Here is a 24,770-nt window from a genome sequence, read left to right as displayed (position 1 = left end):
AATTGGAAAAGAAGTAAAACTGTCATTATTCGCAGATGACATGATATTATTTATACATAGAAAACCCTACAGATGCTGTCAAAAAGCTAATAGATTTAATAAATGAATTTGGCAATGTAGCAGGATACAAAATTAACACCCAGAAATCTATGGCCTTTTTATACACCAGTAATGAACTCACAGAAAGAAAAACTAAAAAAAAAAAAAAAAAAAAAAAAAAAAAAAAAAAAATCCCAATTACCATTGCAACAAAAAAATTAAGATACCTAGGAATAAACTTAACTAAAGAGGTAAAAGACATGTACTTGGAAAACTACAGGACATTGAAAAAAGAGATAGAGGAAAACATAAACAAATGGAATAATATACCGTGTTCATGGATTGGGAGAATCAACATCATTAAAATTTCATACTAGCTGAAACTGGTTTGGCTCAGTGGATAGAGCGTCGGCCTGCAGACTGAAGGGTCCAGGGTTCGATTCCGGTCAAGGGCATATACCTTGGTTGCGGGCACATCCCCAGTGGGAGGTGTGCAGGAGGCAGCTGATTGATGTTTCTCTCTCATCAATGTTTCTAGTTCTCTATCCCTCTCCCTTCCTCTCTGTAAAATATCAATAAAATATATTAAAAAAGAAGACTCTTCTTTAAAAAAAACATGTTCATACTACCCAAAGTAATCTATAGGTTCAATGCAATTCCCATTAAAATACCAACGGCATATTTCATAGACCTAGAACAAACTCTCCAAAAATGCATATGGAATAAAAAAAGACCCCGAATAGCCACAGCGATCCTGGGAAAGAAGAACAAAGTTGGAGGGATCACAATACCAGATATCAAGCTATGTTACAAAGCCACTGTTCTCAAAACTGCCTGGTACTAGCACAAGAACAGACATATAGACCAAAGGAACAGAATAGAGAACCCAGAAATTGACCCAAGCCATTATGCTCAATTAATATTTGACAAAGAAGGCAAGAGCATACAATGGAGTCAAGACAGTTTCTTCAATAAATGGTGTTGGGAAAATTGGATGATACATGCAAAAAAAAAAAATGAAAATAGACCACTAACTTACACCATACACAAATATAAACTCAAAATGGATCAAGGACTTAAATGTAAGACAGGAAACCATAAAAATCTTAGAAGAATCCATAGACAGCAAAATATCAGACATATGTCGTAGCAATATCTTTACCGATAAAGCTCCTAGGACAATGGACACTAAGGAGAAAATAAACAAATGGGGCTACATCAAAATAAAAAGCTCTTGCACAGCAGAAGAAACCATCAACAAAACAACAAGAGAGCCCACTGCATGAGAGAACATATTTGCCAATATTATATCTGATAAGGGTTTAATCTCCAAAATTTATAGGGAACTCATAGAACTTAACAAAAGGAATATAGACAATCCAATAAAAAAATGGGCAAAGAGCACATCAGTGGATTAAAAAACTGTGGTACATCTACAGAATGGAATACTATGCTGCTATAAAAAAGAAGGAACTCTTACCATTTGCAACAGCATAAATGGACCTGGAGAGCATTATGCTAAGTGAAATAAGTCAGTTGGAGAAAGATAAATATCACATGATCTCACTCATTTGTGGAATATAGTGAACAACATAAACTGAAAAACAAAAACCGATCCAGAGACAGAGAAGCATCAATCAGACAGGAAGCCAGGGGAGGTTAGAGGGGGTAAGAGATCAACCAAAAGGCTTGTATGCATGCATATAAGCATAACCCAGCCGTGGGCAAACTACGGCCTGCGGGCCAGATCTGGCCCGTTCGGCTGTTCTATCCGGCCCGTGGAGCCGAAAGAGTGGAGGGTTCTCTTGCTCTCCCCTCCGCTCCTTTACTTTGAATTTATATTAGTTCAAACAAACACTCCATCCATGCTTTTGTTCCGGCCCTCCGGTCCAGTTTAAGAACCCATTGTGGCCCTCGAGTCAAAAAGTTTGCCCACCCCTGGCATAACCCATGGACACAGATAGTATGGGGGAAGAGCATGTGCTGCGGGGTGGGAATGGCTGGGGAAAGGTCAATGGGGAAAAAAGGAGACATGTACTATTTTAAACAATAAAGAATTTTTTAAAAAGCAGTGGTACATTTACACAATGGAGTACTACTTGGCCTTAAAAAATAAAAAAGACTATATGACACTTTAAATATGAGTATTATACATGCCATTACTACCAAGACAATAAAACACTTGAATGTGATAGGAAAAAAAAATGGCGGCGGAATAGACAGACGTGTCCCGAGCCTTGTCCTGGAACAGATAGAAAGAAAAGCTGAGGGTCGCATGGGGAGTGTCTGTTGGTGAGTTGAGGGACAGCTATACTCCAGGAGAAGGTGGGGGACTGCTGGACGGGGCTCCCCTGACCGGGCAGCCCCCACTGCTGCTGGATTCCCTCCCAGAGCCACCGGATCGGACGAAGAGACTGCGCCATCTTGAAGGGGAGAGTGGATGTTATTGGAAGCCTGAAAATCTACAACTGCGGCACCCACTGAACAGCTGCGAACCCCAGAGCACCAGTCCCCAATTGGCGCAAACACACAGATTCAGAGGAGCTCTACACTCCACCACGGAAAGGTCAGATTTCGCCTGGGATAAGGTGAGGTCTCTGGTCCCGGCAGGACAGAGAAACACACGCATTGCGGGAGCTGGAGGACCGGGGGAAGTCTGCGCCTAGAAAAATCCGTGGCTGTTGGGGCTGGCATGATCCATGAATGTGGAAGGGGGTCCTCAGAGCTGCTAACAGAGGGGATCTCTAAAAAGCAGCCCATTTTGATCTGATGCAGAAGGACAGCCTAAAAATTTTAAAAGTGTGCCGGCTGCTTGGACATGGGGCGGGGTGGGGGGGGGTGGGAGGAAGGACTGCACAAACTTGCACACAGCCCCGGAGTTTGCACACTTGCGCTTTCTCCTCTTTAAATTCTTGCTTCTTATTGCTGAGCCCTCTGCCTGGGATCACCCAGTTGGGGACACCCTAGGAGACTGCAGGGGAAAGTTGTTTTTCTGGAACCTGGGGATCAGAGCGGGGAGTGACCATCGGAGAACCAGCTCTGGGGCAGCCCACTCCCACAAACCCATATTGAGTGCCACAGGGAAAGAAGGATCTAAGCACAGGCTAGAGAGGACCTATATACACGGAGGTCAATCCAGAAACACTGCCACCCAGGGGTTGAATCACAAATTGACTCTTGTGTAAACACAAATAAAGGAATACAAGAGAGTAAGACACACTGCCTGCTTAAAAATAAGGACTGGCTTACAAGACTGAGGAGCAGTGGAACGCAGGTAACTGCAATACTGTCCTGACTGGGAAACAGGCATGCTAAACAGAACAATAGAGCAAGTGAATGACCTTCACTATTGCACATTTTATTTTTATATTTTTTATTTTTTTCATCTTTTACTTAAGAAACTATTTTTATTCTTTTTTCCTCACTTGATTTTACCTTTTTAATTATTACATTTTTATTTTCAATCAGTATTACTACTACTATTTTACCTTTTTTTTTTTAAAAACTGTAATTTTATTTTCTCTTTATTTGACTTTGAGATTAGTGTTCTACATTCTATTTTCATCGTTCCTTTAGCATCATTCTACTCTACCTCAACTCTACCTTTATGCCATCTTTCTCTTCCTAACTTTTCCCCTTTTGTTGTCCTGTTTCTCTTACCCTTCTCCTGCTTTAGATTATCCCTATTCTTTCTTTTTACCCCTGTTAAAATTTCACCCTACTTATATATCTAATTTCCAATCCCCTGCTCTGAGTTCATACACACCTCTCTCTTCTCTGTCTTCACTATCCAAAAAATTGTTTTCCTCTCTGTCCTTTTGTTGTTGTTTGCTTGAATATTGAGTATATCGATTTTTTATGCTTGTTTGTGAGATTGTTTTGCTTATTCTTTTTTTTGTTTTGCTTTTTTGTTTGCTTTGTTTTTTGCTTCTGTTTTCCCTCGCCTCACTTGATATTAGTTGTTGTTTGTAGTTTGTATTCATCTCCAGGTACTTGTTGCTGGCATTTGCTGGGATTAGTGGTTGTTCTATTGAAGTTTTCTCCATATATATATATATATATATATATATATATATATATATATATAGTTTGTTACCCTTTTCTTTCTTATTCTCTTTCTTTTCTCTCTTACTTTTTTTTCCTTTTCCAAATTTCATTTTGGCATTCCTTTCTTTCTTTTTTTTTTTTCCTTTCTTCTCTTCTTCTTTCTCTCCTATCCCCTAATTTGCCTTTCTCTGGTGGTCACCTTTATTTGGGGTTATTAATATCGTGAATACATTTCTGTTCAGTGCCTTGTGTGTTGTACCTGGTTGTGTTGTATTTTGTGCCTTTAAATCAATGCAGGAAAGAGAGAACTACCTAACCAGACACCCGGAGAAGAGAGACCATGGGGAGACAAAGAAACAGCCGACATATGAAAGAAAAGCAGGCATCACCAGAAAAGGAAGTAAACAAAATGGAGGCAAGCAACCTGCCAGAGAAAGAATTCAGAGTAATGGTCATAAGGTGGCTGAAAAGAATGGAAGACAAATTCGACAATATGAGTAAGAATCAAGAGGAAATGAAGAAGAACCAAGAAAAAATGAAAAATGACATCACTGCTATAAAGAACTCAATAGAAAGCATCAAGAATAGACTAGAAGAAGCAGAGGACTACATCAGTGAGCTAGAAGACAAGGTAGGAAAAAATACCCAAGTAGAGCAGCTTCTAGAAAAAAAATTAAAAAGCAGGAGGAGAGCCTAAGGGAACTTTGGGACAACATGAAACAAAACAACATATGCATAATAGGGCTTCCAGAAGGAGAGGAAACTGAGCAAGGAATAGAAAACCTGTTTGAAGAAATAATGACAGAAAATTTCCCTGATATAGGGAAGAAAAAACCCACACAAATCCAAGAAGCTCACAGAGTCCCAAGCAAAATGAACCCCAAAAGACCGACGCCAAGGCACATTATAATTAAATTGGCAAATGCCAACAACAAAATAAGAATCTTAAAAGCAGTCAGAAAGGGACAGAAAGTTACCTACAAAGGAATCCCCATCAGACCAGTGACTGATTTCTCAACAGAAACTCATCAGGCCGGAAGGGAATGGAATGAAATATACAAAGTCATGCAAAGGAAGGGTCTGAATCCAAGAATACTGTACCCAGCAAGGCTGTCAATCAAAATTGAAGGTGAAATCAGGAGCTTCACAGACAAAAAAGGACTAAGGGAATTTATTACCACCAAACCAGCAATGCAAGAAATGCTAAAGGGTCTGCTGCAAAAAAAAAAAAAAAAAAAAAAAAAAAAAAAAAAAAAAAAAAGAAATAGGAAGCGAAGAAGGAACACAGGGGTAAAGAATAAAAATGACGACAAATAAGTACCTATCAATAATAACTTTAAATGTAAATGGATTAAATGCCCCAATCAAAAGACATAGGGTAACAGATTGGATAAGAAAACACGACCCATATATCTGCTGTCTACAAGAAACCCACCTCAGAAAAAAAGATGCACACAGACTGAGGGTGAAGGAATGGAAAAAGGTTTTTCAGGCGAATGGAAATGGAAAAAAAGCTGGGGTAGCAATACTTATATCTGACAAATTAGATCTCAAAGTGAGGGACATAACAAGAGTTAAGGAAGGCCACTTCATAATAGTAAAGGGAGCAATCCAACACGAAGAAATAACTCTGGTAAACATATACGCACCCAATACAGGGGCACCCAAATACATAAAAAAACTCCTGGAGGATATATCAAAGGCGAGATTGACAGCAATCCAATCATAGTAGGAGACTTTAATACCCCACTATCACCATTGGACAAATCCTCTAAACAAAAAATCAGCAAAGAAACATCAATCCTAAATGACTCACTAGACCAGATGGAATTAATTGACATCTTCAGAACATTTCACCCCGAAGCCACAGAATATACATTCTTCTCAAGTTCACATGGGTCATTTTCAAAGATAGACCATATGTTGGGTCATAGGCAAAGTTTCTTCAAATTCAAGAAGATAGAAATCATATCAAGCATCTTCTCAGATCACAGTGGCATAAAACTGGAAATCAACTACAATAAAAACAATCCAAAAAAATCAAACACATGGAGACTAAACAGCATGCTATTAAATAATGACTAGGTTACCAGAGAGATCAATGAAGAAATAAAAAACATCATGGCAACAAATGACAATGAAAACACAACAATCCAAAATCTATGGGACACAGCGAAAGCAGTCTTGAGAGGGAAGTTCATAGCTCTACAAGCCTACTGAAAAAACAAGAAACAATGGTAATAAATTACCTAACCCTACAACTCAAAGAGTTAGAAAGAGAGCAACAAAAAAAGCCCAGTGTAAGCAGAAGGAAGGAAATAATAAAGATCAGAGCAGAGATAAACAACATTGAAACAAAAAAAAATACAAAAGATCAACAAAACCAAGAGCTGGTTCTTTGAAAGGATAAACAAGATTGATGAACTTCTAGCCAGGCTCACCAAGAAGCAAAGAGAGAGGACCCAAATAAACAAAATCAGAAATGAAAGAGGTGAAATAACAACAGACCCCACCAAAATACAAAGGATTGTTAAAAAATACCTTGAACAACTCTATTCCAACAAACTAGACAACCTGGAGGAAATGGACATATTCCTAGAAAAATATAACCTTCCAAAACTCAATCAGGAAGAATCTAAACATCTCAATAGGCCAATAACTATGGAAGAAATTGAAGCAGTCATCAAAAAGCTTCCAGCAAACAAAAGCCCGGGGCCAGACGGCTTCACAGGGGAGTTTTACCAAACATTCAAGGAAGAACTAAAACCTATCCTCCTCAGACTATTCCAAAACATTCAAGAGGAAGGAACACTTCCAAGCTCCTTATATGAAGCTAGCATCACCCTAATACCAAAACCAGATAAAGACTACACAATGAAAGAGAATTACAGGCCAATATCCCTCATGAACATAGATGCCAAAATCCTCAACAAAATTCTAGCAAATCAGATCCAGCACTACACCAGAAAGATCATACACTATGACCAAGTGGGATTTATCCCAGGAATGCAAGGATGGTACAATATCCGCAAATCAATTAACGTTAATTGAGAGATAAAAATCACATAGTCATATCAATTGATGCACAAAAAGCATTTGACAAAATCCAACACCCTTTCTTGATAAAAATTCTCAGCAAGGTGAGAATAGAAGGATCATACCTCAACATCATAAAAGCTATATATGATAAACCCACAGCTAACATCATACTCAATGGGCAAAAACTAAAACTATTTCCCCCAAGAACAGGAACAAAACAGGGATGCCCACTCTCACCACTCCTGTTCGACATAGTATTGGAAGTATTAGCCATTGCAATTAGACAAGAAGAAGAAATAAAAGGCATCCAAATTGGAAAAGAAGAAGTAAAGCTGTCCTTATTTGCAGATGACATGATATTGTATATAAAAAACACGAAAGACTCCATCAAAAAACTAATAGACTTAATAAATGAATTTGGCAATGTAGCAGGATACAAAATTAACACCAAGAAATCTATGGCATTTCTATACACCAATAGTGAACTTACAGAAAGAGAGACTAAAAAAGCAATCCCACTTACCATCGCACCAAAAAAATTAAGATACGTAGGAATAAACTTAACTAAGGAGGTAAAAGACCTATACGCAGAAAACTACAGGACACTGAAAAAAGAGATAGAGGAAGACGTAAACAGATGGAAGAACATTCCATGTTCATGGATTAGGAGAATCAACATCATTAAAATGTCCATACTACCCAAAGCAATCTATAGATTCAATGCACTCCCCATTAAAATACCAATGGCATATTTCACAGACCTAGAAAGAACTCTCCAAAAATTCATCTGTAATAAAAAAAGACCCCGAATAGCCACAGCAATCCTTAAAAAGAAGAACAAAGTAGGTGGGATCTCAATACCAGATTTCAAGCTGTATTACAAAGCCAGTTCTCAAAACTGCCTGGTACTGGCATAAGAATCAATAGAATAGAGAACCCAGAAATCGACTCAAATCACTATGCTCAATTAATATTTGACAAAGGAGGCATGAACATACAATGGAGTCAAGACAGTCTCTTCAATAAATGGTGTTGGGCAAATTGGACAGATACATGCAAAAAAAATGAAACTAGACCACCAACTTATACCATACATAAAAATTAACTCAAAATGGATCAAGGACTTAAACATATGACGAGAAACCATAAAAATACTAGAGGAATCCACTGCCAGAAAAATCTCTGACATGTGCCAAAGCAATTTCTTCACTGATACTGCTCCTAGGGCAATGGAAACTAAAGAGAAAATAAACAAAAGGACTACATCAAAATAAAAAGCTTTTGCACAGCAAAGGAGACTGTCAATAAAACAACAAGAAAGCTCACTGCATGGGAGAACATATTTGCCAATGATATCAATGATAAGGGTTTAATCTCCAACATTTACAGGGGACTCATGCAGCTTAACAAAAAGAAGATAACCCAATCAAAAAATGGGCAACTGTTCTAAATAGACACTTTTCGAAAGAAGACAGAAGGAAGGCCAAGAGACATATGAAAACCTGCTCAAAGTCACTAATCATCAGAGAGATGCAAATCAAAACAACAATGCAGTACCATCTCACACCTGTCAGAATGGCTATTATCAACAAATCAACAAATGACAAGTGCTGGTGAGGATGCGGAGAAAAAGGAACCCTCGTGCACTGCTGGTAGGAATGCAGACTGGTGCAGCCACTGTGGAAAACAGTATGGAGTTTCCTCAAAAAACTAAAAATGGGACTCCCATTTGACCCAGTGATCCCCCTTCTAGGAATATATCCCAAGAAACTAGAAACACGAATCAGAAAGAATATATGCACCCCTATGTTCATTGCAGCACAATTCACCATAGCTAAGATTTGGAAACAGCCTAAGTGCCCATCAGCAGATGTGTGGATTAGAAAACTATGGTACATCTACACAATGGAATACTATGCTGTAAAAAAGAAGGAGTTCTTACCATTTGCAACAACATGGATGGAGATGGAGAGCATTATGCTAAGTGAAATAAGCCAGGCAGAGAAAGATAAATATTACATGATCTCACTCATTTGTGGAATATAATGAACAACATAAACTGATGAACAAAAATAGATCCAGAGACAGAGAAACATCAATCAGAATGTGAAACCTCAGGGAAGGTAGGGGAGGGTGGGGGTAGGGGGAGAGATCAACCAAAGGACTTATATGCATGCATATAAGCCTAATCAATGGACACAGACAACAGAGGGATAGGGTCATGAGTGGGAGGTGGGGGGGTAATGGGGGAATAAGGACACATATGTAATACCTTAATCAATAAAGAAATTAAAAAAACACACACACACACAAAAACACACTTGAATGAGTGAAAGAAATTTGTATGAATGAATCCATAACAGGATCTCTACTCCAGTAGAACTCATTATACATATCCTTTTGTGCAAAAAGGTCTCAGTATGGTTAGGAAATGGCCTTGGGTGAAGGGTATATTGGGTGAAGGATGCCCAGATCTTAAATGTTGGTAAATCTGTCTCCCTCTAGGACTCCTAAACACCTTTACAAGTCTTCATGCCCAACCCTCTCTCCCCTCTACCACTTCATCCTGGTTTCAGAATTGAGTGTGGAGGGCTAACGAGGGCTTAATTTAAAGGCATTCTATGAGGATTAAGCCCAAGCCAGCTATGTGGACACAGCAGTGAGCTAAGAGTTCCAGACCTGGCTCTGACCCACGGGCTCCATCACTGGGAGTCCTGGCATTGGCCACTAAACCTTCCTAGGCTTCTGTTTCATCATCTACAGAATGTGGGGCATGAACAGCTCTCTCAAGTAATGCTGGAGGGTTGCACTTCCTAAAATACAGACCCCTGGGCTTAGCCCAGAGATTCTGACTTAAGAGGTCTGCGGTAGGGCCTCACTCTCTATTTTGGGAAGCAGTGATTTGTGATCTTCAAGCCTCCTTGCAACTCACTCCAGGATTCTAACTCTATTCCCCAGATGTCCCCAAATCTTCTTACCTGAATCCTGGGATCATCTTGGCAAAGCCAATGACCTTTTGGATGCTGTAACTGACCAGATCAGCCAGGTGGGGCAGCATGGAGAGTTGGGACAGGTCTAGGGTCACAGAAGAGTTATCTGAGTTTTCTTCGCTCAGATCCAGGTTGGAGAAGTTGGCCTGCTCCATCACGTCTGAGGAAGGAGGAGGGAAGAAAAGGAACTCCTTAAGGATACTTGAGCCTGGCTTCCTCCTGCTGGGCCCTGTGTGGGCCTCCTGTGCCCTGGCAGCTGGGCCAGTTGGGAATCCCACAGTGACTACCTTTCCCAAGCTCACTCTTCAGCCCAGGCTTCCCTCTAGGATTCCCCTGTCTCTTTGTTCAGCAGAGCAGGGCAGTAAAACCAAAAGTCACAGAGACTCCAAAAATGAGACTTTCTCAAGTCAAGATTTTATGTTCTGTGTGTTGTTCCTAATGCTGCTAAATCAAAATTAATTTGGAACCAATAAACCTGTGGGAAGCAATGTTTAACCTCACCAGTGATAAAAAAATTTGTCACATAAAACCTCTACACTTTTCACCTATAAACTAGAAACAAACATGCTTAGATGTTGAGACCAATAGTTATAAAGATGCAGGGAACTAGGCAATTTTGTGCACTAAAGGAGGCACCAATCTTCACAAGTCAGCTCGCAAGCTATTGACAATTATGCATATTCTTTAACCAGTACTCTCACTTCCAGGAATTCATCATAAGGAAGACATTCCCAATAAGTGCAAATATTTAGCAACAAGTATACTGTTATCTTAATGAAAAGCTGGGAAATAATCTAAATATCTGATAGTAGGGGATTTAGATGTTATTGTACATTCATACCCCAGACTGCCATCCAGCCTTTAAAAATAATATTCTGGATGTATACTGAGTGAAAATATGATACAATGCATTATTGTGAGAAAAAAGCCAAGTACCAGACTGTGTATGGCACAATTCCATCTCTGAATATGCATATGTGAGTTTTTCAAGAAATGAGTCCTGGCCAGTGTGATTCATTTGGTTGAGCATCGCCCAATGTACCTAAAGATCGCCTGGATTATGGATTCAGTACTCAGTAGGGGGCTTGCAGGAGGCAGCTGATTAATATTTCTCTCTCCCTCTCCATTCCTCTCGCTCTGAAATCAATAAGAACAGCCCGGCCAGCATGGTTCAGTGGTTGAGCATCCACTCATGAACCAGGAGGTCATGGCTCAATTCCCGTTCGGGGCACATGCCTGGGTTTCGGGCTCATCCCCAGGAGAGGGGGCGTAAAGGAGGCAGCTGATCAATGATTTTGTCTCATCATTGATGTTTCTATCTCTCTCCCTCTCCTTTCCTCTCTGAAATCAATACATACATATTAAAAAAATAAAATCAATAAAAACTTATTTAAAATACATAAATTAAAACTACAAAATGGGAGAGATACATCACAGTGCTAACAGTGATTAAATGGGTAGTAGGGTTAAAGATTATACCTATACTAATAAAAGGGTAATATGCTAATTAGACAGGGAGACCTTCCGGACATCCTTCTGGACAAAGCCATGGTGGCAGGGCCGAGGCAGAGGCAGTTAGGGGCGATCAGGCCAGGAGGGGGGGCAGTTGGGGGTGAGCAGGCAGGCAGGGGGGCAGTTGGGGGCCAGCAGGCCAGCAAGGGGAGGCAGTTGGGGGTGAGAAGGCTGGCAGGGGAGGCAGTTGGGGGTGAGCAGGCTGGCAGGCAGAGTGGTTAGGGGTGATCAGGCAGGCAGGCAGGTGAGCGGTTAGGAGCCAGCGGTCCTGGATTGTGAGAGGGATGTCTGACTGCTGGTTTAGGCTCGATACCTGTAAACTGGCAGTAGGATGTCCTTCGAGGGGTCCCAGATTGGAGAGGGCGCAGGCAGGGCTGAGGGACACCCCCCCCCCCGTGCACAAATTTCGTGCACCAGGCCACTAGTGTATGTATGTGTGTATGTGTGTGTGTGTGTGTACATAATTTAGTTTTTATTTTCTTAATATCTACAATGAACATGTACTACTTTTGTATGATAATAAAAAAATTAAAAATGTTAACTAGCTTGAATTGTTAAATAAACATATGCTTTATTGGTCATGCCATGGGGGGGGTGAGCATCTCAAATCAATTAACTTATAAGAGGGTATCAAAACTCCTAAATAATATAAAATTATTATTAAAAACTAAAGTACTGGCAAATGTGACATGCAAATGGACCCTCATTGATGCAAAGAAATATGCCATCAAATGAGAGGGACAGAATCCCAGGTGAGGGGCCAGGAGGGTTGGTCAGTCTGTGCAGAGATTAGTGTGGTGGGTAGACACAATGTCTGGCTCCACTGCCATCTCTATCCAGCTGGCACTGGGACCCCTGCCACCTGTCATTGATTTGGGATCTATATTCATCAGTGAATCTGAAGGGTTCTAGTTCCCCCAGGCAGAGGGAGAGGAGGCCCCAGGCAGAGGGCAGCAGGGTTGGGGCTGGCTGAGAGGTAGAGGGATGCAGGACAAGAGCAGGGGAGGGTGAGGCAGGAAGATGAAGAGGAAGGCAGAAAAAAAGCACATAAGAATAAAAGAAAGGATGGGCTGGAGGTGACAGGTCCTCTATGGCCTTAATGGTCCCCCAGGATTCAGGGGTAAAGTTGGCTGCAAGGGGTCCCTTCCATGCCAAATTCCACCTTCCAAAAGGCTCAGGCTCTGATGATTATAGTTAACAATACTGTTTTGAATATTTGAAAGTTGCTAAGAGAGTAAATCTTAAAAGTTTTCATTACACACAAAAAATCTTTGTAATTATGTAAGGTGATAGATGTTCATTTGTTATATATAAAATCATTATGTTGTATACCTTAGACTTATACAATGTGATCTGTCAATTACCCTATATAATAAAAGGCTAATATGCAAATTGACCGAATGGTGGAACGACTGGTCGCTATGATGCACTCTGACCACCAGGGGGCAGCTCTGGTGTTGAGCAACTGACCCCTGGTGGTCAGTGCACTCCCACAGTGAGAGTGCCGCTCAGCCAGAAGCCGGGCTCACGGCAGGTGAGTGTAGCGGCGGTGGTGAGAGCCTTTCCCACCTCTGTGGCAGCGCTATGGATATCCAACTGCAGGCTTAGGCCCGCTCCCCGGAGGGAGCGGGCCTAAGCTGTCAGTCGGACATCCCCTGAGAGTTCCCAGACTATGAGAAGGCACAGGCTGGGCTGAGAGACGCCCCCCAAGTGCATGAATTTTGTGCACGGGGCCTTTAGTATTTCAATAAAACTGGAAACACTAAACAAAAACCCCATAGGGCCCAGGCTCAAAATAGAAGAACCAGGTCTCCCCCAAGGAGGGAGCCAGGGGCAGAAGCCTGGCTCAGAGGGAGTAGCAACAGACTCCTGCAGGCAGACCTTGCCTGGGACCCCCAGCTTGGCCTCTTCCCAGCGTGGGCCCTTGGGCAAGTTCTGCCTGTTCTGAGTTCTACCTGTTCTGAAGACACCATGTGGCCCACAGTGTGACAGGACCATCCTCCCATTGGCAGTCTCGGACAGGCAGGTGGGGAAGCTCTGGGCTCCTCACCCTGCTCACCAGGGAGCGAGGTGTGCAGTCCCGCTTACCTGGGGAGCAGGTGTACTGATCTGAGCAGGAGGAGGATGAGTCCCCAGAGAAGCTGGGCATGTGTCTCAAGGATGGCCCTGACAGATGGCTGCTTCCACCCTCAGGTTCTCGAACCGGAGGCTGGAAGGGAAAGATGGAGTGTCAGAAGCTCACATTTCAGGCCACCTTCCTACTTTGGCCTTCATCTCCGACAGGATGGCTTTAAGGAAGTTCCATGGGAGGGGGCGGCCTCCCTAAAGTGAGAGGGACGAAGCAACCTCCATTGCCCCTCCCCGTTGGACTGGGAGGCCTTGGCCCTCTCCCCGTGCCCAGGATCCCCTTGTGGCTCATCCTTCAGGGCCAGTGGGCGGCCTACCCGGAACTGGCTGAAGTCGGCATAGGTGGGGTCGTAGGTCTTGTGGTGGGCATCCAGCAGGATGGTGATGATGTGCTGCTGCTCCTCTGACAGCCTGGGCCGCAGACTGTCCTTCAAGGCCTCCTCCTCCTTCCTCTTCAGAATCATCTCCCGCTTCCGTTGCACCTCCTCATCGGTCAGGATGACTGTGGGCAGGAAGGGAGCATTGGGAGGGCTGGGCCTGCAGCTCCTCCAAGAAACCTTCCTCTGGTCTCTAAAGACACAAGATGGGAGGGCTGCCTCCCCCACCACACACTCAGAGCTCATGGAAGGGGGAAGGGAGTTCCTGCCTCAGGGGAGGCCAAACCCACTCTATTGGTAGAAAATTGGATTTTCTATGTTGAAAAGGCAGGCACCTGAAAGAGGAGGAAAGGAGGATCTGAGAGGTGGATGGCCTGGACATTAGAGAGGCTGGGTTCTCACGCACATGGTGTATGCATCTGGACAAACTATTTGAACTCTCTGGGCTTGTGTTTGGTCCAGCTGGTGTGGCTCAGTGGTTGAGTGTCAACCTATGAACCAGGAGGTCGTGGTTCTATTCCCAGACAGGGCACATGCCTGGGTTGTGGGCTTCATCCCCAGTAGGGGGCGTGCCAGAGGCAGCTGATCAAAGACTTTCTCTCATCATTGTTTTTATCTTTCTCCCTCTCCCTTCCTCTCTGAAATCAATATAAATATATTTTTTAAAATGACAAGTTTGGACCATGCAATCTCTTTTAAGTCCCCCTTTTTTTGTTCCTTCCTCCATAAAATGTGTTCAGGGGTGGCGAAGTAAAATATCTGCCTGGAAAGATGGACTGCTTTGAGAACTGAATGTGATGCATGTTGAGCACAAAGCAGCTGCTCATTCAACATTAATTCCCCCTCTTCTCTCCCTCCCCATATTCCCCGATCCTGAGGGAGACATCAGGGGGAAGAGAGGGTGAATGAGTCACGGTGGGGACAGTCACAGTGTTGGAAGCTGGGAGGTGCTAAGAAGACGATCCCATGTGGCCATTCCTACATCCAACTTTCCAGGCATGGAATTCAGGCATCTGATCTATTCTGACCAGCAGCGAAAGACTTTTCATCTTTGGTTCCTTGCAAAACAATACCTCCCCAGCCTGTCCAGTCTTGAAATTTCTGCCCGAGGAAGTTTTCAAGTCCTCTAGAAGTCCCCGACAACCACACCTCATTGTTCTAATCTGGGAAGTTCTCTCCAGCTGCTATCCAAGTATCTGAAGATGGGGAGAACTCACACCCCTTCATGCTGTGCAGGGGCTCGGGGTGGTGCTGGGGCAGCTGCCTGGAGGGCGGGGCTGGGAGCAGGGATGCCTGGCACAGAAGCCAGGCAAACAGACCTCCTGGCGGGGCTTGCCGAGAGCTGAAGGCAGAAGTGGGCACTGGGGCCCGCGGCCTGTAGCTACTTGCTCCGTGCTGGTGTTGCCAAGGCCTCTGCCCACAGAACTGGGGAGTTTCACAAGAGCAGGGAAAGCAACCAGAACCTCAGAGTGGGTGGGTTCCAGGCTTCAAGGAAGGCCCGTTGGCCCAGGCGATTCAGGAGGGGGGAGGATGAGAGAAGTTGGTGGGGGATGCGGAAAAGCTTATGGTGGTAGGAGTGGGCAACCAGAGCCTCAGGCACAACAGAAAAGGGATGCCTGCAGCAAAAGATGGCGCGTTCCATCCACAGCTGAGGTAAGCCATACTAAGAGGAGGACTGGGAGGAGGCCACGCCCAGATTACTGACTCACCTGCCCGAATTGCTGCCAACTATCCTCCCACAGAGGGTGTTTGCTCAGACCCCAAGAGGTCAAGTGGAGTGGGAGCAGGGAGCATCCCAGTCAAGGCAGGGTGCCAGGCTCTAGCCTGGAGAACCCAAGAGTAAGTGTCTGGTCTTCCCTGCTCACCCGAGGGGTGGCCAGAGGAGTGATGAGACTGGAGCTGGAGGGGCTGGCTCTGCCCGTCATGCCAGGGTGTCCACAGGCTTAGGCCAGTCCTTGTGGTTCTATGATATCTCTCCTGCTCAGAAAGTTCTCCTGGGTCCTTATTGCTTACCACGGGCAAACTAACGTTAAGGTTCTCCACAATTTTGCTTCTTCCTGACTTTCCAACTTCATTCCCCAGTGCCTGTGGCTGTACTTCCGCTCTAGTCGTGTTGGGATTGCTGACCGTGAATGTGACCTGCTCCTTCTTGGCACCATATTTCCACTCCTGCTGGACGCCTGTCCAGCTGGATCTTGTCTCCCCAGTAGCTGTGCAAGTTCTACCTATTCTTCTGCACCCAGCGTACAGCTGGCTGTCTTTTACATGAAGCCTTTCTTGATTGCCTGGATATGCACTGACCTCTCCTTTTTTAATCCTGTGGTATGTCTCGTTTTTCCTACATACATTGGCACCCAATTGCCTTCCACTCTGTAATATTTATGGTTAGTACGGTGTGCAATAAATGCCTGTATAGAGAGAACCTAAGAAGTTCAAGGTCTCCTTCACTGGAACTATAGGCTACTGACGAAGGCAAGGGGCCACATCTTATAATCCCTGTTTCCCCCATAAAGGCTAGCTCAGTGGAGCTTTCTGGCCATGGTACGTGTTCAATAGTCTGATATATTGGATTCCAACACATCAAAACTGGCTGTACCTATTATGTGCTATTGCCCTGGGCCCAGGAAAGGACTGTGAGAGATGCACCAATACTGCATGTACCCTACAATGTCAGGTATACACACGCTGAAGGCCAGTCCACCAGATACTGAGCTGAGCTTACCTTTTTATGTAAATCATTGTTACTGAAATATTTTCAACACAGAATACCCTGTAACAGAACACCTGTAACATCATGTAATCTTTTCTTGATGATTCAGAGGCATCATTCCGAACAATTACTGGACTTTGCAGGAACAAGGTTATGACCTCAGAATTCTTCAGGGCTGTTTCCCTGCACTGCATGACTCAGCCTGCTATGGTTTTTTTCTTGTGCCGCTTTCCATGGCTTTCGGTCTCCCTCTCTCTGTTAAACTATGTGTTGTCTCTTCCTTTCGCTGCCTGCCCCTAGAAGTGTGCCTTCTCCCCTGAAGAGTTACTTCAAATCTGTTGGGAGCTGGAAATTCCGGTGATCAAGTTTTTTTTGCAATAAAAAAGTGTCAATAAAAATAGATAAAATATATAGAGGTTTTTATGTACTGGGTACAATTCTAAGTGTGGTTTTGTTTTCTCATATTAACTCACATGTATTTAGTCCTTGTAAGAACCACCTAAAGCAGGTGCTATTATCCCCATATTGCAGATGAGAAAACTGAGGCCAAGAGGCTATATTCCTTGCTCAGTCACACAGCTAACAAGTGGTGGGGCTGGCATTCATCTCAGGCCAGGGTGGTTCTAGGAGGGGGGAGAGGTATCTAGGAACTCATACGGCCTCTGATTAGAATTGGCTAAGTGCTCAGTAGGGCCCTGGTCCTCAGCATTGAACACACAAAGTGTTCCAACCCATTTGAAGAGTATGAAAAATTAATTAAAGTAGCAAAGTTTGTAAGTGATTTACTTCGAAAGGACAAAGTTAAGAAGATTCAATGTTAATCGTATGACACTGTTCCTCTGGATCACTAGTATCAATAGGGACCACCAACCTTCATGCAGTCCCAGAGGAAGAAATGCTGGGATCTGCTGGTTTCAAACAGGGGCCACCAATCCGTGGGCCTCCCTCCAGGCCACATTGTCTGGGGACTGAATAAATCATAAGTCTCTCACATAGGCAGATACTATTGTGATTTATGAAATACATCATTTGTTTAAGGGGCTATTAATTCCGTAGGAGATTATCATTTGCTCAGTGAATTGCTACTAAAAATGCCATTACTATCATGTAGGAGGACATTTTTTTCTTGAAGTTAAAAGCCACTGACCTAGAATAAGAGCAAATAGGTTCTGAAAGAGCATTTGATGGGCTCTCCAAAGAATAAAGTGCATGAGATGTGCAGTTAAGTCCTTACCTAGCATGTGTAAAGAGTCTATAACTAAGCAAAATGACAAATACCAAAAACTGTTTTACCATATCCTAAATGATGTGAATAAGAGTTAGTTCCTACAACATTTCATCAATGTTATAATGAAGCAACGTTGAATAAAACTTATTCGAAAATCTGCTGTACATGGATTTTGTGAAACCTGTATGCTTTCCTAGTAGCTTTTCTCTACTCCTACTAAGTTCCTTGCTGAGTGAGAAAATAGCTTTGGGCAAGTTATTCCCATGCCAGAGACTCAAGTTAGGGAGGCAAGATCTGAAAGCACAAACAACTTAAAAACATTTCAAATTGTCACTGGTGGCCTAACATCAGGGACGGAGACATAAAGGTTTTCCAAATGAATGACACAGATAATATCAGGTTTGGGGGATCTTCTTGATCTATAGACCAGTGGGAGATGTAGTGGTACAAAGAAGCAAATGGGAAGCTAACATTCAATCATTCAACGCATTTATTGAGCACCTACTATGTGCCAGGTTCTGTGCTAATGCTGGGTGCAAAAGATACACAACTGTAAACATGTTAAACAAGTTAACAGAATATGTACTTCTGTGTAGGACTGGTCTACAAGAAGCAAGAACTCAACTATGAAATTTCTTGGGCTCCAAGGACATAAAGTCAACTAGGACTTGAAGAGAGAGAAAGGGAGATTTCAGTGGGACAAAGTTCTCTTCAGCTCATCAGTAGGGCCCTAGGCAGTGCCTGGAAATGCATGATGAAGGAGTTCTGACCCACTGGGGATACCTGGGGGCTGTGCTGGGCTGGAGCCCATAGGTCTGGTCTTTGGAAACAGACAGACCTCGGTTAGAATGCCCACACCATCATCTTATTAGCTTAGAGGCATGTTCTTTTAATTCTTCTGAATTTCCTCATCTATTGAATCTTAAATGGTAATTACATATTTAGGAATCGAAGAATTTAACAAGATAATGCATGTTTCTGACACATATCTGGCATCAGTAGGTGGTCAATAAACATTTGTTCCCAGGTTCATCCCTTCCCCCTTCCTAGCCTCCTCCAGGGAAGGGCCACCTCCATTGCCCCATCAGAAGGGACCTGGGTTTGCAGCTAGGGAGCCGGGTGTCCTATGGTTACAAATGCTGACACTCAGTTGCCTCTAGGAGGGAGGCCTTGGGGCAACAGCCTGCCCTGGTGATAAATGAGCAGCAATCCTAGGGATATGACTGGGAACTCCTGGGTCCAGGGGCATGACCAGGAGCTGACAGGCCTCCCAAAGCTGGGCTGCCCCAAGGCAGGGACCACACCTGTCCCTGGAAGACCTTCCCTTCCAGGAAGTGGCCTAAGAGCTTAGTGCTAGACCAAGATTTCTATTCTTTTCTTTTCTTTTTTTAATTCTTACCCAAGGATATGTTTATTAATTTTAGAGGGAGGAAGGGTGGGAGGGAGAGAGAAAGAGAGAGAGAGAGAGAGAGAGAGAGAGAGAGAGAGAGAGAGAGAGAGAGACAGCAATTGGTTACCTCCTGAACATGCCCGACTGGGGATCGAACCCACAACCTTTTGGTGTATGGAGTGATGCTCCAACCAACTGAACTACCTGGCTGGGCCAAGTTTTCTATTTTAAGTGGAGCTCTGGGGTCCATCCCTAACTCAGTGTAGCTCCCTGCACTGGCATCTAGAGAGTGGTGGGCATGGGCCACACTGGGCATACAGCAGAACCAGGGACACGGGGTTCCATTGGGGAGGACTGAGGCTAGGGTTGGCATGGCTGAGGCACAAAGCTGATTGGGGGCAGGGGAGGATCCACTTCTTGGCTGGCCCCACCACATGGTGCTCCTGGGCAGGGGTCCCCTGACCCACTCAAGGTCTGCTCCTCACTATGGCTGCAATGCTCTCCGTGGGGCCCAAGAGGGATCGAGGAGGGGACTCGGAGTTGGAGTCGAGTCTCAACTTGCTTTCTGACTCCAATCCTGATAGCTTGACCTTCATGGGGCTCAGAGGATTTCTTGCTGCAAGCGGTTAGTCATCTCCTTCCCCTGAGACACAGGAGGGGGCCTCCCGGATATCAGTGAGGCCGGCCCTGACCGGAACTTCTGCGGCAGAGCCTTACCGAATCGCAGCGGTGTTACTCTGTGCTGCTCCTGGTTGGCTGGAGCCATAGAACCCAGTCTCCCTGGCCCTGGAGGCTGCGCACACACTCCCAGGGGGCGGAGCAGGGGCTGCGGCTGCACCTGGTTGGTGTCCAGCACCGGCTCACACAGAGCAGGCCGTACTGAGCCAGCGCGTGAGAAGCCCAGGAGGCACCCAGGCCTGCAGACTGCTCGCTCCAGGATAAACACAGGAGCCGGGCGGGGCAGGGGCCTGGGCACGGAGCGATGAGCATGTCGGGGCCTGCAGGCTCTCGTGGGGGCGAGGAGGAACAGGGCCTGGAAACTCCTTCCAGGGCTGCCAATGTTGTCTGGGGAGCTGGGATCAGGAGTGAGGGGCTGAGACCTGCCAGAGGGGACCCTGTCAAGGCCTGAGGAGGGGCCCCAAGTGAGGGCCTCCACGCTGCCTGTTTCTCAACAACGGAGATTGTTTTTTCCCATCAAGGAAGAAATTTCCCATCCCCTTAGCTCTGTACTGTGACTTTTCCTCTTGTTCCAGATACATCTTCCTTATACTTGCTCCCCACTACCCCCCAAATAAACAGTCCCATAGCCAGGAGGGCCTCCAGGGGTACCTGTGTCTGAGCGCCCGCGCCTCCCCAGCCTCCTCAGGCCTATGGCCTGGAGGGCCTAGGCCCTGTCCCACGGTCGAGTGCAGATTGCAGACAGGAGTGAGCAAGTGGCAAAGCAGGGGCTGAATGTACAGAGGGCACCCATGCCCAGGCCAGCTCAGTGCCCTTGCCTTGAGCCCCCGAAGGCGCGCTGGTTAGCCCCTCCCAGGATCTACTGAATTCAGTGTCTACTCTGGTTACCAAGTAACTGGTACCAGAGCTCAGATGCAAAGTCCAGGGGTCAGAACATCTGAAACTGCCCCACCGATCTACTCCTCCCACCCCAGAGCTGGACAGAATGTCCTGTAGGCTTGCTTCTCTTTCTCTGTCTGGATCTAGAGGGTCATCCGAGAGTCCAGTGCTTCCCCTCACAGAATTTTTCCACCCAGTATCCCCTGGGCACCAGCCCTCAGATTTGCTCCTAGGGCCAGAGAGGCTGGAAGGCTGGGGTGGGGTGGACCCTGATGCCAGCCAGGCTCTGAACATTCATTCTCCCCACCACTCTTCCCCACCCCAACCACAGCAGGCCCCTCTCCCAAAGGCCAAAGCACCCTGGGGTCCTTGAGCCTCATTCTTTCCCCTCGGATCCAGGGAGATGTGAGCACAGTGATGACATCTTGGAGGAAGACTGACCTGGGAGCTCAGGAAGGCAGTACCTGGCCTCTCCCTCCCACCAGCCTCACTGGAGGGCTCCTCCTGGCCTCCAAGACCCATACACACAGAGGCTTTCACTCTGGCGGTTTGGCCACCCTCCCCAGGCTGCTGGCCCCAGATGCCAGGATGCCAGCAGCTATGGGGAAAGGGTGGGCACACCTCTCTGGCCAAACCTGCATAAACAGCAGCCAGAGATTCCTCTGCCCCCAGTCCCGTCCCAACTCCCTCCCTGGCCCCTAGACACTCACACTCCTTCATCATGCCGATGTCCACACAGCGCTTGAGCCGGCAGGCCTGGCAGTGGCGGCGGTTGTCCTTGGTGATGCGGCAGTCCCCATTGAAGGGACAGGTGAACAGCGCCTTCCGCTTCATGCTGCGTCTGCCAAGAGAGGACACATCCCCACTGGGTCACCCACCTTCCAGCTCCTCAGTCCTGGCTGCTGTGACAGCAGGAACCTGCCCACGAGGCCCCAGATGTACATTTCTCCCCCAGAGGACTGGGCCACACTCAGTGACCTCCCCGCCCCCCACCGTGGCAGCCGTGCCCTCCTCCTCCCTGTCTGCTCTGCTCCCATCATTGCTTCATTTACTTCTACAGCACTCTACCCCTCACTCTTCTGTTAATTACACAGGAAATACATGGGTGAATTAACGGAGTAAAATTTTTTTAAATACTGAAATCTGCAAAGTAGCCTTCACTGCTTTTTCAGAGCCATTTTGAGAGGTGAGGATGCTAGTCTCGGCCTTTACTTCCTAGAGTCCAGAGATCTGGAAGGCTGGGGTAGGGCATCCCCGATCCAGGGAAAGACGTGTGCATAGGCGCAGGAGAAGGGAGGAGAGGCCCAACCATAGCTTTGGACATAGACATAATCTGTCCAGAAGGAGAAGGGGCCAGGTGAGCGGGTGGCGGGGGGCCCCTAAGGTCTGGCTTTGGTTTTCTGAAAGGCAAGGAAACAAAGGTTCTGTAAGAACAGAAAACTGTCAAAGGTTCTCAGCTAGGAAGCCAACACCCACCTGGTCTCCACTGCAAACGTGTATCTATGTGTGCAAACTCATTTTCCTGGTTCCGCTTCCTCTCCCGCTGCCAACCATCAGGGGAGGCTGCACCAAGGCCACACCTGTGTCTTAGAGGCTCTTCTCACTCCCCCGCCTCCCAGTCCCAGCAAGGGGAGGCCCCACTTTTCCCCCAGGATAGGTGGCGGGATTTAGCCGGGAAAGATGATGGCAGAATCATTTTCTCCCTGAGTAGCATCCTCCGAGGCGCTAAGCCTTAGAACTGAAGGCCCAGGCCTGACCTTCTCCTTTTCCTGGAGATGAGCTGATGACATCATCTTCCCCAGAAGTCACACACTCATGTTTCTTGGTGAAAAATGACTCACTGTTCACATTCACTAGAACGTACAGGAGGTTCAGGAAAAACACAATCAGTTGACATGGACACATGGGGGCCAAGCCAACCTGACCCTAGAGATAGGGGAGAAGAGACCAGAGGACAAGCTCTGCTGGCAGTCATAGTCCCTAAGACTCTCAGGGGCCCAGAGACTGTTAGTGCACCCCCTTGTTTCATGGAAGGGACCACTGATGTAAAGAAACTTATCAGTGAGGCTATTCAGCAAGAAGTGAAGGCTCCCATGTTGGAATCCTTAGGGATGTGGTGCTCAGCATTTAGCTTCCTGGATTGAAGGTGGTATTTCATCCCCAGAAACTCAATGTGCTCCATGAAGCTGAGCCCACAGGCAAGGGGCTCCGAACAGCTGACCCTTGTGCACAGTCAAGGTGAAGGACAACCCAGTGGTACAGGAGTAGCTGTTGTTGGTTTTGGCATTGGCCCCTGTCCCTCCTGTCACAACCCTCATTACCTGAGGCCAACCAGCAGCCCGGGCTACACAGGGAGGTGGAGGACCCTGGGCTATTGGAGGTGGTCTAGCCCCAAGCCAGGCCACCCAAGGCCGTGTCCTGCCCCTGCGGTGACTACTCAGGCGTCCTCAAACTACGGCCCGTGGGCCACATGCGGCCCGCCGCCGACATTTATCCGGCCCGCTGGGTGCCGCTGCCTGTCCTGCTTAGCAGCCGACTCGTCCCGGGCCCACAGTGCGCATAGGAATTTGTTCATAGTTTTTTTTTAAACTATAGTCCGGCCCTCCAACGGTCTGAGGGACAGTGAACTGGCCCCCTGTTTAAAAAGTTTGAGGACCCCTGATAGGGAAACACTGTATAGCAGGTGTTTGCCCACCTTTATGGAAATGGGAAAACTTTCTGCTTGAGCTCCCATTCCTCCCAGCAGCTTTCCAGGGGGACAGGAGAGTGGAAATACTCTGGGCACTGTGAGGGCTACCCCGGAATGACATGCTGTCATCACCATAGGGCATCTCCCTCACTCCGGAATGTGAGTTTGGTCCCCGTCCCGCCCCCTGCCCCCCCCATTTACTCCTTTCCACTTTGCGGTTCTCAAGGCTCCACCTGTTACCACAAATGCTCAAGACCCCAGAATGCCCATAATTCTCTAAATCTACTCAAAGACCAGAAGTTTTTAATTCAGAGCAAACTCTCATTACCCCCCGCTTTTTTTTGCAACTGGTCATTCCCCCCCCCCCCCCCCCCCCCCCCGCCGGGGCTGAGGGGCTATGACCTCCCACCCACTGCCCTGTCAGGCTCAGCGATCTTCCTGTTCATTTTCTGGGCCATGGGCCCTCCAGACACATGAGCCAAGGCCTCTGGCCAGCCCCGGCTGTGGAAAAAACAGTGCCCTTGCTTCCAGCTTTATAGTTGCAGTATGAAGCCTAGGAGTATTGAGAGGAAGGGAGGAGGAAGAAGATGAGGAAGGAGAAACGAAGAGGAAGAAGGAGGAGGCAGGGAAAAGGGAAAGAGAAAGGGAGGGAGAAAAGCAAAATGTTGAAAGTCCTCGGGCCAGGCACATTATCTCACAGCAGGGCCCAGACCTGTGGTGAGAATGCCACCCATGCTTTTCACTCTTTGCCACACCTTGTCCCAGCACTCACCAACCTTGCATTATTTGAGCAATGCAGAAAGTCACCTATAAACTTATGAAGCTCTTCAATTATTATTTAAAAAACACAGCAAGCAGCTCTTCCCATGCTCCTCTAAAGGCCCTGGAACGGTAGCAGGGAAGATGGAGTTTACCCATCACCTGGAGCATCATCAGGCTCTGGAGTGGGTCAGCTTTGGGGGATGGAAAGCTCCCTCGCCACTTCAACAGGCAGCCCCAGGTCCTTCCTGGAGCCCAGATCCCAGAGCTGCCCCTCAGGTGTGTCTGGCCCAGCACGGTTGTTTG

The 24,770-nt window shown here is 46.1% G+C and overlaps 1 protein-coding gene across 3 annotated transcripts in view; it reads right to left on the bottom strand.

Annotated features, from left to right (window-relative positions):
• Positions 1 to 24,770, bottom strand: part of VDR (vitamin D receptor) — a 77,905-nt gene that overhangs the window by 15,688 nt on the left and 37,447 nt on the right. For all 3 annotated transcript variants that reach the window (XM_080660733.1, XM_080660734.1, XM_080660732.1), the window contains 4 exons: positions 21,727 to 21,857; positions 14,072 to 14,256; positions 13,716 to 13,836; positions 10,104 to 10,275 (listed from right to left, as the gene is read on the bottom strand). In XM_080660733.1, coding sequence (XP_080516859.1) covers positions 10,104 to 10,275; positions 13,716 to 13,836; positions 14,072 to 14,256; positions 21,727 to 21,857 — 609 coding nt within the window. The remainder of the gene's footprint in view (positions 1 to 10,103; positions 10,276 to 13,715; positions 13,837 to 14,071; positions 14,257 to 21,726; positions 21,858 to 24,770) is intronic.

The sequence above is a fragment of the Plecotus auritus genome (genome assembly GCF_963455305.1).
Source record: "Plecotus auritus genome assembly, chromosome: 3".
Classification (NCBI taxonomy): domain Eukaryota; kingdom Metazoa; phylum Chordata; class Mammalia; order Chiroptera; family Vespertilionidae; genus Plecotus; species Plecotus auritus.
The sequence above is the reverse complement of the archived record's forward strand: the minus strand, read 5'-3'. Positions and strand labels throughout refer to the sequence as shown.